General features: G+C 44.5%; 1 protein-coding gene across 1 annotated transcript in view; it reads right to left on the bottom strand.

Moving 5' to 3' along the window:
• Positions 1-20,447, bottom strand: part of SAMHD1 (SAM and HD domain containing deoxynucleoside triphosphate triphosphohydrolase 1) — a 1,157,401-nt gene that overhangs the window by 790,542 nt on the left and 346,412 nt on the right. The window contains exon 9 of the mRNA XM_069243902.1: positions 1,085-1,282. Within this exon, the coding sequence (XP_069100003.1) occupies positions 1,085-1,282 (198 nt within the window). The remainder of the gene's footprint in view (positions 1-1,084; positions 1,283-20,447) is intronic.

Here is a 20,447-nt window from a genome sequence, read left to right as displayed (position 1 = left end):
CATAAACTCTATAAGGAAGCAAAATTAGGGAAACGTTTGCATTGGGTCAAGGACCAAAAAAAGAATTAAAGACTTAAGAAAACAAAATACAGCATGTCTCTTTCATCAATACACCCAAAACCTGGAACAAAATCCCCTTATCCATGAGGACTGCCCCAATGCAGCTACAATTTAAAAAAGAGTTGAAGACTTGACTCTTTAATAAACACTACATTACAATGTAGAAACCGTTCACAACCCAGTTTCATTTCCTATTACTAGCTGACTTTATGCTTGCCTTTGACCAAGTAGAGTGCTAGAATGCCTTTTGAATAGGTTCACGCTATAGAAACACCACATACATATATACATTCATACATACTGGCAACAACACTTGAATGTACTTGGTGTGACTTGGCAAATGGTGGCTGAAAAGTGCTGCATTAATTGTCTGGCTAAGCCCCAGATGAGGGTTTAGGAGTGACAGGATACCAACTCTAATAGCAACAGAAAAAAAGGTCCCAAGTCGCAGTAAAAGAGCATTACATTTCTTAGAGCATAGCTGGGAAAAGTTCCAATAGGCTTATTCATTATCAGAAAAAGCTTATGGCAAACATTTTATCCACTGGAGAAATTGATAAGTGTCTAAGAGCCCTTCATCTGGCGAATCACGTACCTGTTCAATTTAACTTCCTTTGAACACACACTCTTGGCTAGGAACATAACCGTAAGAGGTAAGAAGTGAAGGGATCCACTGACTTCTCTGCTCTCCAGTTCGCTCATTAACTCAATATACCTTTTCAAATGATTTCCTCTGACCCTGTTGAGGTTCTCATGATTAAGGGGTAAGATTGTTTTTGGAGGAGCGACCAAGTGTGTTGCCTAAAGCAATCAAACACTTCAGTAGCACTGTGAGATGTAGTAAGCAACAGCAGGGAAACTTAAAAATGAAAATGCATCTCCTGATGTCTCACAATGGCTTAAGCCTTATATGGAGCAGAAATCAATATTATAATTTCCATAATTTAACTTCCTCAAGTGAGAGACTACCCAAAAAGATTCTCAAACAGTATATGAAATGTTTTATTTTTAACAGCTGACTTACAGAGGAATTGGTTTGGCTTGAGGACATTTGTGAATCTTCTTCGGGGGCTGCAGGTCCTGCTATTTGCTCCTTGATAAAAAACAAATCTTCAGGCAAGGATAAACCATATTCTTCCATCATGTCCTGTAGTCCATTGCTGGAGACAAGATGATCAAACATCTGGACAGAAGCAACTTCATGCTGAAATACAAAAGCATGCTAATATATTTTAATTATAATCATACAGGTGAACACAAACGCCGCCCACCAAAGAAAACAAAAACAAATGTTATGCACCAGGCTATAATAGGAAGAAGGAAAGAATAATAAACCGTTGTCAAATTAAATGTATAAAAATTGAGTAAGTGGATGATCCAATACAGTATTAACCATCCCACAATACAATATCAACACAATAACATTTGAAAATGTAGGCATGTAGCCGGTCTAGACAAAGGAGTCTGCAGTTATGCAGTTTTGGTGCAGCAAACATTGCCAACATATTTTATATTTAGACCTCTTCTGGTTTGTTTGAGGTCAGCAGGTCCGACTGGCTACAGAAACACTCTTTACCACTAAAGAAAGGGCTCCTGTGAGCAATGAGTTCAATGTAGGGCCTAAGTATCTCTAGACAAAAACTCTCACCATGACGAATTCAACGAGTTACCTCAAATCAAAAAGCTGCAAGGTTATTAGAAGAATTTTTATATATTTATTGAAGGCACGTCCAAGACAGATACCTTCTTTGTTTAATTTAAGTCATCTCATCATTTACAGTTTTTTTTCAAGCTGGTTTCAAAACAGTTGAGTGAAGCTGCACTTTACCAAGAGAAGCCAAAATAAACACAAAATGAGAGGGTGCTAATATAAGTTGATGCCAAAAGTACAAAATGCAGTGCTCACACAGAAGAAAGCTACTGGTCTACTAAGAGGGATTTGAGAAGGTCCGTTACAGAACCGCGACCTTAAGTGTGAGCTATGCGTCCATTCAGAGTATGAGGGCAATACCAGATTTGTCAGCTTGGTCTGGCCACATGTTGGCAGTTCCTAAAGAGGGCAGTTGAAAAACAGCTTCAACCAGATCATAAAAATAACTCAGATCTCATGCCAAGAGGGTTCTAGCCCAGATGGATACTTGAATCTAATAGAAAGGTGGCTGTAAAACAGAATACCTAACTAGAAGAATCACCACTGCTAGTTTGAGCTTTTGTGGAATGCCCTCTTGGCCTAGCTTTGACGTGAACTCTCCTTTTAAAACCTTGTACATCTAAAGGTACATGAGGCCTAATATTCAAATGAAAGAGGAGATGGATGGTGTAGGAGGCTGGCTCAGTATATGGTGTACACCTATAGGTGAGGCATCCTGTACTGAGTCCAGGCAACCCTTAGTGATAGTGTAGGTGGCTCTAGACTACCAGAGCTCTCATAAGAATAGCTGTGGAGAGCAGCTAAGGCTTATCCAGGAGGATGTAAAGTGGTTGCAAATACCACACACGTCAGTCAGTGACGTCCACATAGGAAAGAATCACACCAGTGTTAGACAAATAGGTTATATTTATTATAACACACACTCTAGAACTAACTTTGGCATATCTCCTAACCAGAGATATGAACATACAAAATATATACTTACCAACAGGTAATAAAGGCATAAAGTAACATGAACCCCTATAGAGGGGGTGGGGGGGGGTGGAAACCATGTACTAAAAAAAATTGAATGCAACAATCACTCCCAGCCCACACTACCGCCCAAGAACCCTTATGACTGGGGAAGTATTAAAACCCGAAAGCTAAGTAGGTAGTGTAGGAAGGTAGCCTCTTTCTAGCCTTGTTACCCCCACTTTTGGCCTGTTTGTGAGTATATGTCAGGGTGTTTTTACTGTCTCACTGGGATCCTGCTAGCCAGGACCCAGTGCTCATAGTCAAAACCCTATGTTGTCAGTGTGTTTGATATGTGTCACTGGGATCCTGCTAGCCAGGACCCCAGTGCTCATAAGTTTGTGGCCTATATGTGTTCCCTGTGTGGTGCCTAACTGTATCACTGAGGCTCTGCTAACCAGGACCTCAGTGTTTATGCTCTCTTTTTGCTTTAAAATTGTCACTGCAGGCTAGTGACTAATTTTACCAATTCTCATTGGCACACTGGAACACCTTTATAATTCCCTTGTATATGGTACCTAGGTACCCAGGGTATTGGGGCTCCAGGAGATGCCTATTCTTACACAGGACTGCCACTGCAGCCTGAGTGAAATAACGTCCACGTTATTTCACAGCCATTTTATACTGCTCTTAAGTAACTTATAAGTCACCTATATGTCTAACCCTCACTTAGTGAAGGTTAGGTGCTAAGTTACTAAGTGTGAGGGCACCCTGGCACTAGCCAAGGTGCCCCCACATTGTTCAGGGCAATTTCCCCAGACTTTGTGAGTGCAGGGACACCATTACACGTGTGCACTACATATAGGTCAATACCTATATGTAGCTTCACAATGGTAACTCCGAACATGACCATGTAACATGTCTAAGATCATGGAATTGTCCCCCCATGCCAAATCTGGTATTGGCGTGCCAATCCCATGCATCCCCGGGGCTCCAGCATGGACCCCGGGTACTGCCACACTAGCTCTCTGGGGTTTTCACTGCAGCTACCACTGCTGCGAACCCACAGACAGGCTTCTGCCCTCTGGGGGTCTGGGCAGCCCAGTCCCAGGAAGGCAGAACAAAGGATTTCCTCTGACAGAGGGTGTTACACCCTCCCCCTTTGGAAATAGGCGCTAAGGGCTGCAGAGGAGTAGCCTCCCCCAGCCTCTGGATATTCTTTGAAGGGCACAGATGGTGCCCTCCTTGCATAAGCCAGTCTACACCGGTTCAGGGATCCCCAAGCCCCTGCTCTGGCGCGCAACTGGACAAAGGAAAGGGGAGTGACCACTCCCCTGTCCATCTTCACCCCAGGGGTGGTGCCCAGAGCTCCTCGAGTATGTGTCCCAGACCTCTGCCATCTTGAATGCAGAGGTGTGAGGGCACAATGAAAGCCTCTGAGTGACCAGTGCCAGCAGGTGACGTCGGAGACCCCTCCTGATAGGTGCTTACCTAGTTAGGTGGCCAATCTTCCTCTGAGGGCTATTTAGGGTCTCTCCTGTGGGTTTCTCGTCAGATAACGAATGGAAGAGCTCACCAGAGTTCCTCTGCATCTCTCTCCAACTTCTGCCAAGGATCGACTGCTGACTGCTCCAGGACGCCTGCAAAACCGCAACAAAGTAGCAAGACCACTACCAGCAACATTGTAGCGCCTAATCCTGCTGGCTTTCTCAACTGTTTCCTGGTAGTGCATGCTCTGAGGGCTGTCTGCCTTCACCCTGCACTGGAAGCCAAGAAGAAATCTCCCATGGGTCGACGGAATCTTCCCCCTGCTAACGCAGGCACCAAACTTCTGCATCACCGGTCCTCTGGGTCCACTCATCTTGGCGAGCGTGGTCCCTGGAACACAGGAGCTGGATCCAAGTGACCCCGACAGTCCAGTGGTCCTTCTGTCCAAATTTGGTGGAGGTAAGTCCTTGCCTCCCCACACAAGACAGTAATCCTGTGTATTGCGTGAACTGCAGCAGCTAGGGCTTCTGTGCACTTCTGCAAGGAATCCTTTGTGCACAGTATAGCCCAGGTCCCCAGCACTCGGTCTGCATTGCTCAACTCGCTGAGTTGACCACTGACTTCATGGGACCCTCCTTTGTAGTGTTGAGGCGACCGCCGTGCTCAGATTTCTTGAATGCCTGTTCAAGTGCTTCTGCGGGTGCTGCCTGCTTCTGTGTGGGCTCTCTGTGCTGCTGAGCGCCCCCTCTGTCTCCTCCTCCAAGGGGCGACCTCCTGGTCCTTCCTGGGCCCATGCAGCACTCATTTTCTTCAACTGCAACTCTTGCAGCTAGCAAGGCTTGTTTGCGGTCTTTCTGCGTGGAAACAACTCTGCATCCTCCAGCATGCCGTGGGACATCTTCTGTGCAAAGGAGAAGTTCCTGGCATCTTTCGTTGTTGCAGAATCTTCCGCTTCTTCAACCCGGAGGAAGCGATTCTGCACCTTCATCCGGGGTTTCATGGGCTCCTGCCCCCTTGGACACTTGCGTGACTCTTGGACTTGGTCCCCTTCCTTTACAGGTCCTCAGGTCCAGGAATCCGTCTTCAGTGCTTTGAAGTCAGTTGTTGCATTTGCAGAATCTCCTATCACAACTTTAGTGTGTTTCTGGGGAAGTAGGGTAAATTTACTCCTACTTTTCAGGGTTTTAGGGTGGGGTATCTTTGACACCCTTAGTGTTTTCCTACACTCCCAGCGACCCTCTACGCTAGGCCTGGGTTCCATTCGTGGTTCGCATTCCACTTTTGGAGTATATGGTTTGTGTTGCCCCTAGGCCTATTGCAGCCTATTGTATTCTACAGTTTTTGCACTACTTTTCTAACTGTTTACTTACCTGATTCTGGTTTGTGTGTATATTTTGTGTATTTTACTTACCTCCTACTCCTCCTACTAAAAACAAAGGTACTTTATTTTAGTGACAATGTGTCAAAAATATCTCAGAGGATATACTTATCCTCTGAGATATTTTTGACACATTGTCACTAAAATAAAGTACCTTTGTTTTTAGTAACTGAGTATTGTGATTCTTATGATTTAGTGCTATATGATATAAGTGGTATAGTAGGAGCTTTGCATGTCTCCTAGTTCAGCCTAAGCTGTTCTGCTATAGCTACCTCTATCAGCCTAAGATGTTAGAACACTACTAATCAGGAATGACTAGACCTGGCCCAAGGTGTAAGTACCATCAGGTACCCACTATAAGCCAGACCAGCCTTCTACAATCACTGATGCCAATCTCTCCATATAAAACTAAAACCTTTGATACTGTCTGTCATAGAAGTGAAAGTGACCCCTAGACCACTAGACATAGCCCTTAAGGGTATCCCTCCCTATAGAGCTGGACAACATATGCTGGCTCCTCCTACCCAAATCTATTGTTTTGTGGAGAAGGAGGCAATTATGACCACGGCTAAACAAGGAGACTCCATCTCCTACAATGGAAGGCAGCTTGTTTTCCAGGATTTTTTAGCGTCCATGATTGCAAAGTGCAGCAGTTTTGTTCCAGTTAGGGACTTTTTTTTGTCTTCCACAAAACCAAATACAGCAAAGCACCCTCATTATGTATCATATTTCAATGGGAAGGACGAACTAACTCCAAGGCCTTCCTCACCAAACCAAAGCAGGTCTTGGGCCTGGCCGCAGAGATTGTGGAGCATGGGGTTCCTGGGGTGCAAGAGGCGCTGAAGTCCCGGGTGTCCACGTGGTACACTGTTCCCAAACTATCAAGGTCGAACTGGCCATACCTCACGGAAATAGAAACCAGCAAGGTTCAGCTCTTGGAGCACCTACATCGCTCCGCCGACAATAATTCCCAAGACAATGACTGTGTAACGCAATTCCTCAGAGAAGCTCCCTCCTTTTCAATTCATGTTACCCTACCCTGAAGCAGGGTTGGTCCTTCATCACTTTTTTTTCTGTTCTTCAGGACTGAGTAGGAGATAATGGATTTAAATAGAATTTACACAGCCAATAACCCCTCTCCAACCATTTAAAGGGTAGAGTCTATCAGCAAGTAATTGAGGTAGACTCCACTGCTTGGTGCATTCTTTTGTTATTCTTTTATTTTTCTGACATTTTCTTGTTTTACACATTTGGGATTTGGAAGGGTATGCACAGAAAACCACCCTTTAATGCACTATCATATGAAATATAGACTTATACTAATTATAGATCTGTGTAACTTTTTTTTTATTTTATTTTTTACAACTTTTGCTATCCGACTGCTCTGGTATTTTGTGGTTTTAAAGTATATACTGAGGAAGCACTTTAAAGATTAATAAAATAACAAGTGAAATTAAAAACAATTATAATCTCCAGGCGATCTGTATGAATTACACATAGACAGGTGATCGCTCACAACTTGCAGCAACGATGTGTATGTGACACACAAGGGAGGATTAACAATAGGCTCCAAATCTCATTCTCTAATTAACCAAGACTCACAATTATGCTACTTGATCGAATGGCTGCAAGGATAAACGGATAAAGCAGTGGTGTCATATTGACCATAATCTGGGTACTAGACCCATGAGTGAAGTACCTTGGGTCTCTAAAAATATGCAAAAGGCTGTTGGTACGTCTCTCGCATTACTCAGCCTACACTTGTTGTGTTAGACTGTGTTGTCCGCAAAAAAGTCATTACGTTTTTCCCCTCCCCACTTACGCACAGTGCAGAGAATATAGATTTCACACCTGGCATGTCCATTAGCCACTTTAAAGTCTGGAGATGTAGGGTCTGTTTCAGTCTTCGAGATTTCTATTTCAATGGTGCTCTAAAGTCCTATCAGGATCTCAAGGAAGACTATGGAATGCCAGAGTCTAAATGCTTCCACTGCCTCCAAGTTAAGCATTGGGCTGAACAATCTCACAACAAGATCAGCACCATTAGGGCCCTCACACCCTTTGAAAACAAATAGTTTCTTACCTGCAGGTGTATTTTTGCAGATTCAAGAATTTTCTGGATTCACGTGCTGTGCATTGTTTGGCCATCTAGTAGTTGGGTCCGGAATTCTCCAACTTTTTAGTCTTTAGTTCTTCCTTCGTTTTTCTTTTTGCATGTCAACAGATCTGCCCATTTTCTGCTTCTTCCGTGTGACGATGTATCCCCTCCTCTGGAAGCTCCCATCTTTGGTCGCCATCTTCAGATTCTCTCCCTTCTTTTTTTCCCCTTTCCTCCATCTTCTTGGTGGAGGTGGATTGGTCACTTGGGAATTCAGAAAATTCTTCAAGCTGCAAAAACTACACCTACAGTTAAGAAAATATTCATTTTGCAGCGTGACTCTACTCTGGATTCACATGCTGTACATCAATTTTGTAGAAGTATTTTTAGTCTTGCGGTGGTTGGGTTGAAGATGGATTTAAATTTGTAAACAGATGTTTCAACACCTTTTAGTCCCACCTGAGCTTCCTTGTTCATTTGAATGTCAACACAGCAATGTGTAACGTATGTAAAGATCATGTTGTTGCCATAAAAATACCTTGTAGGCGTCTTTGCTAAAAAGGCAAAGATTGCTCCTTTTTACCTTGTTGAGTGTGTGTTCGGGGTTGAATTTAGTTTCACACAGCCCCTATGTGGCATAGTTGAATGGTTTGTGTGATCCATCTGGGTATTGTCTCTTGTCACAGCATTCCCCATATTATGGTTTACAAAGGACACAAGTTGTTGATTTGTCTTCCTGCTTGTCTTTGTCTTTTCAATGTAGTACATCGTAGCTCATCTTGTATCCATTGTATGTTGCACTCTCTCTGCTAGATTCTTCAGGTGTTGGAAGAAACTTGGTATTTGTATAGTTTGATTTACGTGGAACCGAGACACTGTTTTGAGTAAAAACTGTGGATCTGTCTTCATGACAATTCTATTTTTAAGAATGAGTAAGGATGCTTCATGAATTGTGAGTGTTTGTATTTCACTCACTTTCCGAAGGAATGGTATGGCCACCAGAAAAGCAGTCTTTAGAATGAGCGTCTTTAGTGTGGCTTTATGAAGAGGTTCAAAGGGTGTTTTCGTCAACCAAGTTAGTACCACATTCAGGTTCCATGTGGGTGTGGGTATTTTCCTTGGTGGTGCTATTCTTTTAGCCTCTTCTAAACATCTTTTAACTATTGGAGCTGTAAAGAAGCTTCTTTCTGTGTGACCTCTTGTGTATGCCACTATCACCGCTAAGTGTACTTTCACAGATGCCTAGGTTAACTTGCAGTCTAGTAGGTATGTTAGATATTTTAACACTGTTGTTTCCATTGTGTTTTTCTTTAACAAGCCACTTTTGAGACACCATAGGGAGTATTATTTCCATTTTGCGAAGGACCAACATTGTGTTCTCTGGTAGTTTTAGATGACTGACCTCTAAGTCTTCAGGAGCCAGCCTTCAGGCTTCAAGACTCTGGTTCTGGGTATCATTCCTCTTCTATTGACGTCAGGCTGTGTTGGTATTTTAGAATATTCCCCTGTGCCATTTATATCAGTTCTGAAAACCACGCCTCTCTTGCACTATGTCGGGAAATTAGTATTAGCGTCATCTTGCTTCTCCTTCATTTGTTGATCACTTTGTGTAACAGTGGTATCGGGTGAAAAGCGTACGCAAATTTTCCCGACTAGCCTATCGACATGGCATATCCTAATGAGTAATTAAATGGTGGTCTGGATGCACATGTTTGGCATTTTGAGTTCTCTGGCGTTGCAAATAGGTCTATTTTTGGTGTTCCCCAAATTCTGAAGACGCTTTTGAGCATTTTGATTTCCCTCCCATTGGTGAGAATATGCTGCTTGTCTACTCAAGCTGCCAACTTATATATTGTCTTTACCTGGTAGATGAACTGCTGTTATCCCTATTGTCCTCTGAATTGTCCACTTCCAGATTTCTTGAGCTATCTTCGATAAATCAAAAGATTGAGTCCCCCTTGTTTGCTGATATAAACCATTGCACCTATATTGTCTGTTTTAATCAATACTGTTATTTCCAAATAGCTCTTTCTGAAATGCTTTTAAGGCTAGGAACACTGTGTTTAGTTCCAGGATATTGATGTGCTTTACAGCATCCTTTTCCTTCCAGACTTCTCATACTTTGAGCATGTTCATGTGCACCTCCCATCTCATATGGGAGGCATCTGTTGAAATGGTTACTGTTGGAGTTAGTTGTATAAATGTTCTTCCTTGTGTTATGTGAGATTTGTTCCACCGTGCCATTTCCTGTTGTAGATTCTGCATAAGAACCACTGGATCCTCACAACCCCCTGTGGCTTGAGACCATTACTCTGTAGCCATTACTGAACTGGTCTCGTGTAGTCTTGCATATGGAATCAAGGGTATGCATGATGCCATCTTCCCTAACAACTTCCCCACAGTCCTCACTGTTGGATCTTTCCCCTTCTGGTAAAGGTGAGTTTTTATAACGGCGACTGAATTCGCTAACTGGTTTTGGATCCCCGGGATGTATTGTCCTATTAGGCGAATGTGATTGTGAATTGCCCAATGCCAAATTTTTTGTTCTAAGAGACACAGTTGTGACGAGTGTGTCCCTCCTTGCTTGTTGAGGTAATACATTGTCGTCATGTTGTCTGTTTTGACAAGAATGTGTTTGTGCGCTATCAGTGGTTGAAATAGTTTCAATGCTAGAAACACTGCCAACAGTTCTAAGTGATTTATGTGCAGTTGTTTTTGCTGAATGTCCCATTGTCCCTGTATACTGTGCTGGTTGAAGTGTGCTCCCCACCCCATCATGGAAGCATCTGTTGTGATCACGTATTGGGGCACTGGGTCTTGGAATGGCCGCCCTTGGTATAAATTTATAGGGTTCCACCACTGAAGCGAGAAGTGTGTCTGGCGGTCTATCAACACTAGATCTTGGAGTTGACCCTGTGCTTGTGTCCATTGTCTTGCTAGGCACTGTTGTAAGGGCTGCATGTGTAGTCTTGCATTTGGGACAATGGCTATGCATGAAGACATCATGCCTAGAAGTTTCATTACAAACTTCACCTGGTAGTGTTGGTTTGGCTGTATGTTTAATACTATATTCTGGAATGCTTGTACCCTTTGCGGACTTGGAGTGGCAATCGCCTTTTGTGTGTTGAGTGTTGCTCCCAAGTATTGTTGTATCTGGGATGGTTGTAGATGTGATTTTTGGTAATTTATCGAAAACCCTAGTTTGTGTAGAGTTTCTATAACGTATTGCGTATGAAGAAAACACTGTTGCTGAGTGCTGGTTTTTATTAACCAATCGTCTAAGTATGGGAATACGTGCATGTGCTATCTCCTTATATGAGCGGCTACTACTGCAAGGCACTTTGTGAATACCCTTGGGGCTGTTGTTATCCCGAATGGTAACACCTTGAATTGGTAATGCACGCCCTGGATTACAAACCTTAAGTATTTCCTGTGAGAAGGATGTATGGGTATGTGGAAATATACATCCTTGAGATCTAACGTTGACATGTAGTCTTGTTTTTTGGGTAAGGGAATCACGTCTTGAAGTGTTACCATGTGGAAGTGATCTGATTTGATGTAGAGATTCAGCGTTCTGAGGTCTAATATGGGCCTCAACGTTTTGTCTTTCTTTGGAATTAGGAAATATAGGGAGTAGACAGCTGTTCCTGTTTGGTGGTTGGGTACTAGTTCTATTGATTGTTTTTGTAACAATGCTTAGACCTCTAGCTGTAACAGGTCTAAGTGTTGTTTGGACATATTGTGTGCTCTTGGGGGCACATCTGGTGGGAAATTGATGAATTCTATGCAGTAACCATGTTGGATAATGGCTAGGACCCATGTGTCCGTAGTTATGTTTGTCCAGTTTTTGTAGTATGCAGTAAGTCTCCCCCCCACTGGTGTTAAGCGTTGGGGGGTTTGTGACATTGAAGTCACTGTTTGGTTGGAGTTGTTTTAGGGCTTTGGAATTTCCCCCTTGCTCTTGGGAATTGACCACCCCTGTATGAGCCTTGAAACCCTTCTCTTTGGTACTGCCCCTGATAGGTGGGTCTGGCTTGTGATGTGGAGGGATCTGGGGTTTGGGTACAAAACCCCCCTCTAAACTGTGGCCTTCTAAAAGTGCCTCTGCTTTGTGGGGAGTAGAGCGTGCCCATGGCTTTGGCCGTGTCTGTGTCCTTTTTTAGTTTTTCAATTGCCGTGTCCACCTCTGGCCCAAACAATTGTTCCTGGTTAAACGGCATATTTAACACAGCTTGCTGGATTTCCGGTTTAAAACCTGAGCTCCGTAACCATGCATGCCTGCGAATGGTTACCGCAGTGTTCACTGTCCGTGCTGCTGTGTCTGCCGAGTCCAGTGCCGACCTTATCTGGTTGTTGGAAATTGCGTGTCCTTCCTCAACAACCTGTTGGGCACGTTTCTGGTGTTCCTTGGGCAAGTGCTGTATTATATGTTGCATCTCATCCCAGTGTGCCCTGTCGTATCGAGCCAGTAGAGCCTGTGAATTGGCAATCCGCCATTGGTTGGCTGCCTGCGCTGCCACCCGTTTGCCTGCAGCATCGAAATTCCGACTTTCCTTGTCGGGCGGTGGTGCATCCCTTGATGATTGGGAGTTTGCCCTCTTTCTGGCTGCTCCCACGACTACCGAATCTGGTGTCAGTTGCTGTGTTATAAACACAGGGTCCATTGGGGGAGGTTTATATTTCTTCTCCACTCTAGGCGTGATAGCTCCGCCTTTCACTGGGTCCCGAAACACCTGTTTTGCGTGCTTGAGGATGCCTGGGAGCATTGGCAAACTTTGATTAGAGCTGTGGGTGGATGCCAAGGTGTTAAGTAAGAAGTCATCTTCTATTGGCTCCGCATGCATTGCTACATTGTGAAAAGTAGCTGCCCTTGATAACACCTGTATATATGGAGTGCTGTCCTCTGGAGGTGATAGCCTTGCCGAGTAACAATCTGGACTGTTGTCGGAGACTGGTACATCATATAAGTCCCATGCATCCGGGTCATCCTGTGTCATCCCCGTGTGTGTTGGTGACTGCATTGGGGGTGTTGTTACCGGGGGACAGCTGTGGGGAATGCAGTGGAGAAGGTTGTGGCGAAAACCTTGGTGGTGGTGTTTTGTCTCTTGCCACCTTTGCCTTTGGCTGCATTTCTGACCCTTGAAATGCCAGCTTTCTTTTAATTGGAGGAAGAGTTTGAATTTTCCCAGTCTCTTTCTGGATGTGAAGCCTTTTTTGAGTATGGTCTGGTTCCCCCATACTTATTTCCTGCTCAAAGCGATGTTGTTGCATTTGGCTGGAAAGTCCGTGCTCTTCCGTGTAAGAGCTTACTTTCGGCTCTGAGGCTGCCTTTTTCGGTACCGAAGGTTTGGAGACAGTCTTTTTCGGTTCCGAAACAACTTTCTTTACTTTGGGTGTTTCTAACTCTCGGTGCCGAGATGGTTCGGAGCCGGTATCTCGACCGGAGTCGGATGTCTTCGGCTGTTGTGTGGCCTTTTTCGATGACGATGTTTGGTCGCCGTGTTTTCGGGTTAAGCCATGGCCTGTTGGCGGTGGCATCCCCTTGGCCTTTATGATTTTGGAGTGAGTCTTGGACGGGGCTGTTTTACTCACTGTTTTCTGTGGCATTGTTGGTAGCTCACTTTCGGAGTCGTCCAAGTCCGATTCTTGTACGGAGATTCTTTCCTCCTCCTCAACATCGATTGTTCTGTCGGTGTCTACGCCATCTGTAGTCTTCTAGCTCTTCGATCGCGTAGGGTCTTTTTTGATCGAAATGCCCAGCAGGCCTAGCAGGTATCCTCCCTGTGTTCCGGTGATAGACACAGGTTACAGACCAAGTGTTGGTCCGTATAAGGATACTTGGCGTGGATATTCGGGCAGAAGCGGAAGGGGGTCCGGTCCATGAGTTTCGACGATGGACGCAGTCGGGCCGACCAGGCCCCGCTGAAGACTGGGAGCCCTGAAGGGCCGCCGGAGCGCTTCTTCTATCGGTGTTGATGTCCTACCACTAAACCAGTACCGAGCGCGAACAATACTGTTGATTTTCCGATGATTAGCTCACTTTCCCGATTCGAAATACGGAGCGAAGAGGAACACGTCCCAACCCGATTAGCGCAAAGAAAACAATCTAAGATGGAGTCGACGCCCATGCGCAATGGAGCCGAAAGGGAGGAGTCCCTCGGTCTAGTGACTCGAAAAGACTTCTTCGAAGAAAAACAACTTGTAACACTCCGAGCCCAACACTAGATGGCAGGATAATGCACAGCATGTGTATCTGCAGCTACACATGCCATCAAACATTTATTTATATATATATATACATATATATATATATATATATATATATATATATATATATATATATATATATACACACACACACACACACATATATATATATATATATATATATATATGGAAAATGTCACTTACCCAGTGTACATCTGTTCGTGGCATGAGTCGCTGCAGATTCACATACTGTGCACAGTCCGCCGTCTGGTGTTGGGCTCGGAGTGTTACAAGTTGTTTTTCTTCGAAGAAGTGTTTTCGAGTCACGAGACCGAGGGACTCCTACTTCGGTTCCATTGCGCATGGGCGTCGACTCCATCTTAGATTGTTTTCCCCGCAGAGGGTGAGGTAGGAGTTGTGTATATTAGTAATAGTGCGCCCATGCAATGGAATGAATACGTATGTACATAATAAAGGTTAAAGTAATATATTTACAAATGTTCAAGATCTACTTCTAAACGGCTACAGGCTCCCGGGGAGGCGGGTGGGCGCATGTGAATCTGCAGCGACTCATGCCACGAACAGATGTACACTGGGTAAGTGACATTTTCCGTTCAATGGCATGTGTAGCTGCAGATACACATGCTGTGCACTGACTAGTAAGCAGTTATCTCCCCAAAAGCGGTGGTTCAGCCTGTAGGAGTTGAAGTAGTTTGAAATAATGTTCTTAATACAGCTTGACCTACTGTGGCTTGTTGTGCAGTTAACACATCTACACAGTAGTGCTTGGTAAATGTATGAGGCGTAGACCAGGTTGCTGCCTTACATATTTCGTTCATTGGAATATTCCCTAGAAAGGCCATGGTAGCTCCTTTCTTTCTGGTTGAGTGTGCCTTTGGTGTAATAGGCAGCTCTCTTTTTGCTTTAAGATAGCAGGTTTGAATACACTTAATTATCCACCTAGCAATGCCTTGTTTTGAAATTGGATTTCCTGTATGAGGTTTTTGAAAGGCAATAAATAGTTGTTTTGTTTTTCTAATTAGTTTCGTTCTGTCAATGTAGTACATTAGTGCTCTTTTGATGTCTAATGTATGTAGTGCTCTTTCAGCTACAGAATCTGGTTGTGGGAAGAACACTGGTAATTCTACTGTTTGATTTAAGTGGAACGGTGAGATAACCTTTGGTAAAAATTATGGATTTGTTCTTAGCACTACTTTATTTTTATGTATCTGAATAAATGGTTCTTGTATGGTAAATGCTTGAATCTCGCTCACTCTTCTTAGAGATGTGATGGCAATCAAAAATGCAACTTTCCACGTTAAGTATTGCATTTCACAAGAATGCATGGGCTCGAAAGGTGGACCCATGAGTCTTGTTAAGACAATGTTGAGGTTCCATGAAGGAACAGGTGGTGTCCTTGGTGGTATGATTCTTTTTAAGCCTTCCATAAACGCTTTAATGACTGGTATTCGAAATAGTGAGGTTGAATGAGTAATTTGTAGGTAAGCTGATATTGCGGTGAGATGTATTTTTATAGAAGAGAAAGCTAGATTTGATTTTTGCAAATGTAGTAAATATCCAACTATATCTTTTGGAGATGCGGTTAATGGCTGAATTTGATTATTGTGGCAGTAATACACGAATCTTTTCCAATGGTTTGCGTAGCAGTGTCTAGTGGTAGGTTTTCTAGCTTGTTTTATCACCTCCATACATTCTTGTGTGAGGTGCAAGTGTCCGAATTCTAGGATTTCAGGAGCCAAATTGCTAGATTCAAAGATGCTGGATTTGGATGTCTGATCTGTTGTTTGTGTTGTGTTAATAGATCTGGTTTGTTGGGTAGTTTGACATGAGGTACTACTGACAGGTCTAGTAGTGTCGTGTACCAAGGTTGTCTTGACCATGTTGGTGCTATTAGTATGAGTTTGAGTTTGTTTTGACTCAACCTGTTTACTACATATGGAAGGAGAGGGAGAGGGGGAAAAGCGTATGCAAAGATCCCTGACCAGTTCATCCATAGAGCATTGCCTTGGGATTGCTCTTGTGGGTATCTGGATGCGAAGTTTTGGCATTTTGAGTTTTCCTTTGTTGCAAATAGATCTATTTGAGGTGTTCCCCAAATTTGAAAGTAATTGTTTAGTATTTGGGGGTGAATTTCCCATTCGTGGGTTTGTTGGTGATCTCGAGAGAGATTGTCTGCCAACTGGTTCTGAATCCCTGGAATAAATTGTGCTATTAGGCGAATGTGGTTGTGAATAGCCCAATGCCATATTTTCTGTGTTAGGAGGCACAACTGTGTCGAGTGTGTCCCTCCTTGTTTGTTTAGATAATACATTGTTGTCATGTTGTCTGTTTTGACAAGAATGTATTTTTGGGATATTATGGGTTGAAATGCTTTCAGCGCTAGAAATACTGCTAACATTTCCAAGTGATTTATGTGAAACTGTCACTGATGTATGTCCCATTGTCCTTGGATGCTGTGTTGATTGAGGTGTGCTCCCCACCCTGTCATGGAAGCATCTGTTGTTATGACGTATTGTGGCACTGGGTCTTGGAAAGGCCGCCCTCGGTTTAAATTTGTACTGTTCCACCATAGAAGCGAGAGGTATGTTTGGCGGTCTATCAACACCAGATCCAGAAGTTGACCCTGTGCTTGTGACCATTGTGATGCTAGGCACTGTTGTAAGGGCCGCATGTGCAATCTTGCGTTTGGGACAATGGCTATGCATGAAGACATCATGCCTAGTAGTTTCATTACCATTCTGACTTGTATCTTTTGTGTTGGATACATGGCCTGTATTACTTTGTGAAATGTTTGAACCCGTTGTGGACTTGGAGTGGCAATCCCTTTTGCTGTGTTGATTGTCGCTCCTAAGTATTGCTGCGTTTGACACGGCAGAAGGTGTGACTTTGCGTAGTTGATGGAGAAACCTAGCTTGTGAAGGGTTTGTATGACATATTTTGTGTGCTGTGAACACTGTTCCAGCGTATTGGTTTTGATTAGCCAGTCGTCTAAGTACGGGAACACATGTATTTGCTGCCTTCTGATATGTGCAGCTACTACGGCCAGGCATTTTGTAAAGACTCTTGGCGCAGTTGTTATGCCGAACGGCAACACTTTGAACTGGTAATGTATTCCTTGGAATACGAACCTTAGGTATTTCCTGTGTGAAGGATGTATTGGTATATGGAAATACGCATCTTTTAGATCTAAAGTTGTCATGTAGTCTTGCTGTTTGAGCAGTGGTATTACGTCTTGTAACGTGACCATGTGAAAGTGGTCTGATTTTATGTAGGTATTTAGTGTTCTGAGATCTAGTATTGGTCTCAGAGTTTTGTCCTTTTTGGGTATTAGAAAGTAAAGTGAGTAAACTCCTGTGTTTTCCTGTTGAATTGGTACTAATTCTATTGCGTCCTTTTGTAGCAACGCTTGAATTTCTAGTCCTAGAAGATCTATATGTTGTTTTGACATCTTGTGTGTTTTCGGTGGGACGTTTGGAGGGAATTGGCGAAATTCTATGCAATAACCATGCTGGATAATTGCTAAGACCCAAGTGTCTGTTGTTATTTCCTCCCAAAGTTTGTAAAATTGGCTTAGTCTTCCCCCCACAGGTGTTATGTGATGGGGGTGTGTGACTTGTGACTCACTGCTTATTTTGAGGGGTTTTGGGGCCTTGGAATTTTCCTCGATTTTTGGGGAATTGGCCCCCTTTAAATTGTCCCCGAAAACCTCCCCTCTGATATTGGCCCTGGTAGGTAGGTCTTGTTTGTGAGGTTGTGGTTTCTGTGGGTTGACCTCGAAACCCTCCCCTAAAAGGTGTTTTCCGAAATGTGCCTCTGCTCTGCGGGGAGTAGAGTGCGCCCATGGCTTTGGCTGTATCGGTGTCCTTCTTGAGTTTTTCGATGGCAGTGTCTACCTCCGGCCCAAACAATTGCTGTTCATTAAACGGCATTTTTGAGCACAGCCTGCTGGATCTCCGGTTTGAACCCAGAAGTGCGCAGCCATGCGTGCCTCCGTATTGTGACTGCAGTGTTTATTGTTCTTGCGGCTGTATCTGATGCATCCATGGAAGACCGTATCTGATTATTTGAGATACCTTGTCCCTCTTCCACCACCTGTTGCGCTCTTTTTTGGAACTCTTTGGGTAAGTGTTCGATGAAATGTTGCATTTCATCCCAATGAGCCCTGTCGTATCTTGTCAAAAGTGCTTGTGAATTGGCGATACGCCACTGATGTGCTGCTTGTGCTGCAACCCTTTTTCCCGCCGCATCAAATTTGCGGCTCTCCTTGTCTGGAGGTGGTGCGTCGCCTGAGGTATGAGAGTTGGCTCTCTTACGAGCTGCCCCCACAACTACTGAGTCTGGCGTTAGTTGTGTTGTAATATATATTGGATCAGTGGGTGGTGGCTTATATTTTTTCTCCACCCTTGGAGTTACGGCTCTGCCTTTAACTGGATCCTGAAATATTTGTTTTGAATGTCTTAGCATTCCTGGGAGCATGGGAAGGCTTTGATATTGGCTATGGGTGGAGGATAGGGTGTTAAAGAGAAAGTCATCCTCAATTGGTTCTGAATGTAAGGACACATTGTGGAACTCGGCTGCCCTTGCGACCACCTGTGTATAGGATGTACTGTCCTCAGGTGGTGACGGTTTTGTAGGATAAGAGTCTGGGCTACTGTCAGACACTGGAGCATCGTAGAGGTCCCATGCATCGGGATCATCCTGACTCATCGTGGTATGAGCTGGTGAGTGCATCAGTGGTGGAGTTGTTGCCGGTGATGCATGTATTGATGGTGGTGGAGACGGTGGTGGGGTTGTTTTCTTTGCCACCTTTGCCTGTGGTTGCTTGTCCTTTTGTTGAAAGGCAAGTTTCCTTTTTATTTTGATTGGGGGAAGAGTAGTTATCTTCCCTGTGTCCTCATGAATATGAAGCCTTCTTTGTGTGTAGTCAGGCTCTGCAGATTGAAGCTCCACTCCAAATCGATGTAATTGGGAGGTTAATCCTTGTTCCTCTGTATAGGAACTAGTTTTCGGCTCCGAGGCTTGCTGTTTCAGAACCGAAACATTTTCGGAAGTCTTTTTAGGCTCCGAAGAAACCTTCTTTGTTCTCGGCGTGTCTCGGTGCCAAAATTCTTCGGTGCTGCTGTCTCTGTGCTGAATTTTCTCGGAGCCGCCGTCTCGGCTCCGAGGTTGCTGTTTGGCGGTATCTCGACCGGAGTCGGATGACTTCGACACCAGCATGCCCTTTTTCGGTGCCTTGGATGGGTCACCTATTTTTCGGGTTCAGCCATGGCCTCTTGGCGGTGGCATCCCCTGGGCTTTTGTAGACTTCTCGTGAGTCTTTATTTTCGACGTCTTACTCACGGTTTTGGTTGTTTCTTCGGCGTCGAGTTCTTCCGAATCCGACTCGCGGACGGAGAAAGCTTCTTCTTCCTCCTCGAAACGATCTTGACCTGTCGGCGTGGACGCCATTTGTAGTCTCCTGGCTCTTCGGTCTCTCAGTGTCTTCCTCGACTGAAACGCTCAACAGGCTTCACAAGTATCCTCCTTGTGGTCGGGGGACAAGCACAAGTTACAGACCAGATGGTGATCCGTATACGGATACTTGTGATGGCATTTTGGGCAGAAACGGAATGGGGTCCGTTCCATGAGCCTTGAAGTCGCACGTGGCCGGGCCGACCAGGCCCCGACGGGGGATCGAAAAAACCCCGAAGGGCCACCGGAGCTCTTCAAAATTCAGTGTCGATTTGTTCTAACTAACCTGATACCGAACGCAAACAATACCGACGTTTTTTTCTGAGATTCGAACTAACTTTCCGACCCGAAACACGGAGCGAAAAGGAACACGTCCGAACCCGATGGTGGAAAAAAAAACAATCTAAGATGGAGTCGACGCCCATGCGCAATGGAACCGAAGTAGGAGGAGTCCCTCGGTCTCGTGACTCGAAAACACTTCTTCGAAGAAAAACAACTTGTAACACTCCGAGCCCAACACCAGACGGCGGACTGTGCACAGCATGTGTATCTGCAGCTACACATGCCATCAAACATATATATATATATATACACATACACATACATACATATGCATACACACGCACCTCGTAAACCACAGGTTACAGGAAAATTATAGTTAGGTTCACATTTTCTATGTTTATTGTTTTAATTCTATTTCCTAACTATAATGTCCCTGTGACCTTTGTTTTTTTCAGTGAATTTCTATGGTCCTTCTTAACATTAAGTACTTTACATTAACCTAATCACCGCTGCACATGACCTTCGGCCTGCAGCCAACCCCCTCTAAGCACCAACGCCACGCCACACACAGCCTTGGGTTGTGTGTGGCAGGGTTTGGCCGCAGAGGCTGGCCTGCCACCAACCCCCTATAAGCACCTATCTCTGCACCTTGCATAGCGGTCAGCTGTGCGCAATGGGGGTTGGCCGCAGCGCGTGGCCTACCCTTCCAAGGGCACCCCTGCCTGATTTGGACCCCAGGACCCTTCCTCTCAATGCCCTGCCAATTACTGAAAGAGGTAGTGAGGGCTGGGTGCCCTCCTCCCTGGGCGCATTTGGTACCCATGCACCCCATCCCCCTGGGCCTGCCAATATATTTTAAA

The sequence above is a fragment of the Pleurodeles waltl genome, chromosome 7 (assembly GCF_031143425.1).
Source record: "Pleurodeles waltl isolate 20211129_DDA chromosome 7, aPleWal1.hap1.20221129, whole genome shotgun sequence".
In the NCBI taxonomy this organism is placed as follows: Eukaryota; Metazoa; Chordata; class Amphibia; order Caudata; family Salamandridae; genus Pleurodeles; species Pleurodeles waltl.
The sequence above is the reverse complement of the archived record's forward strand: the minus strand, read 5'-3'. Positions and strand labels throughout refer to the sequence as shown.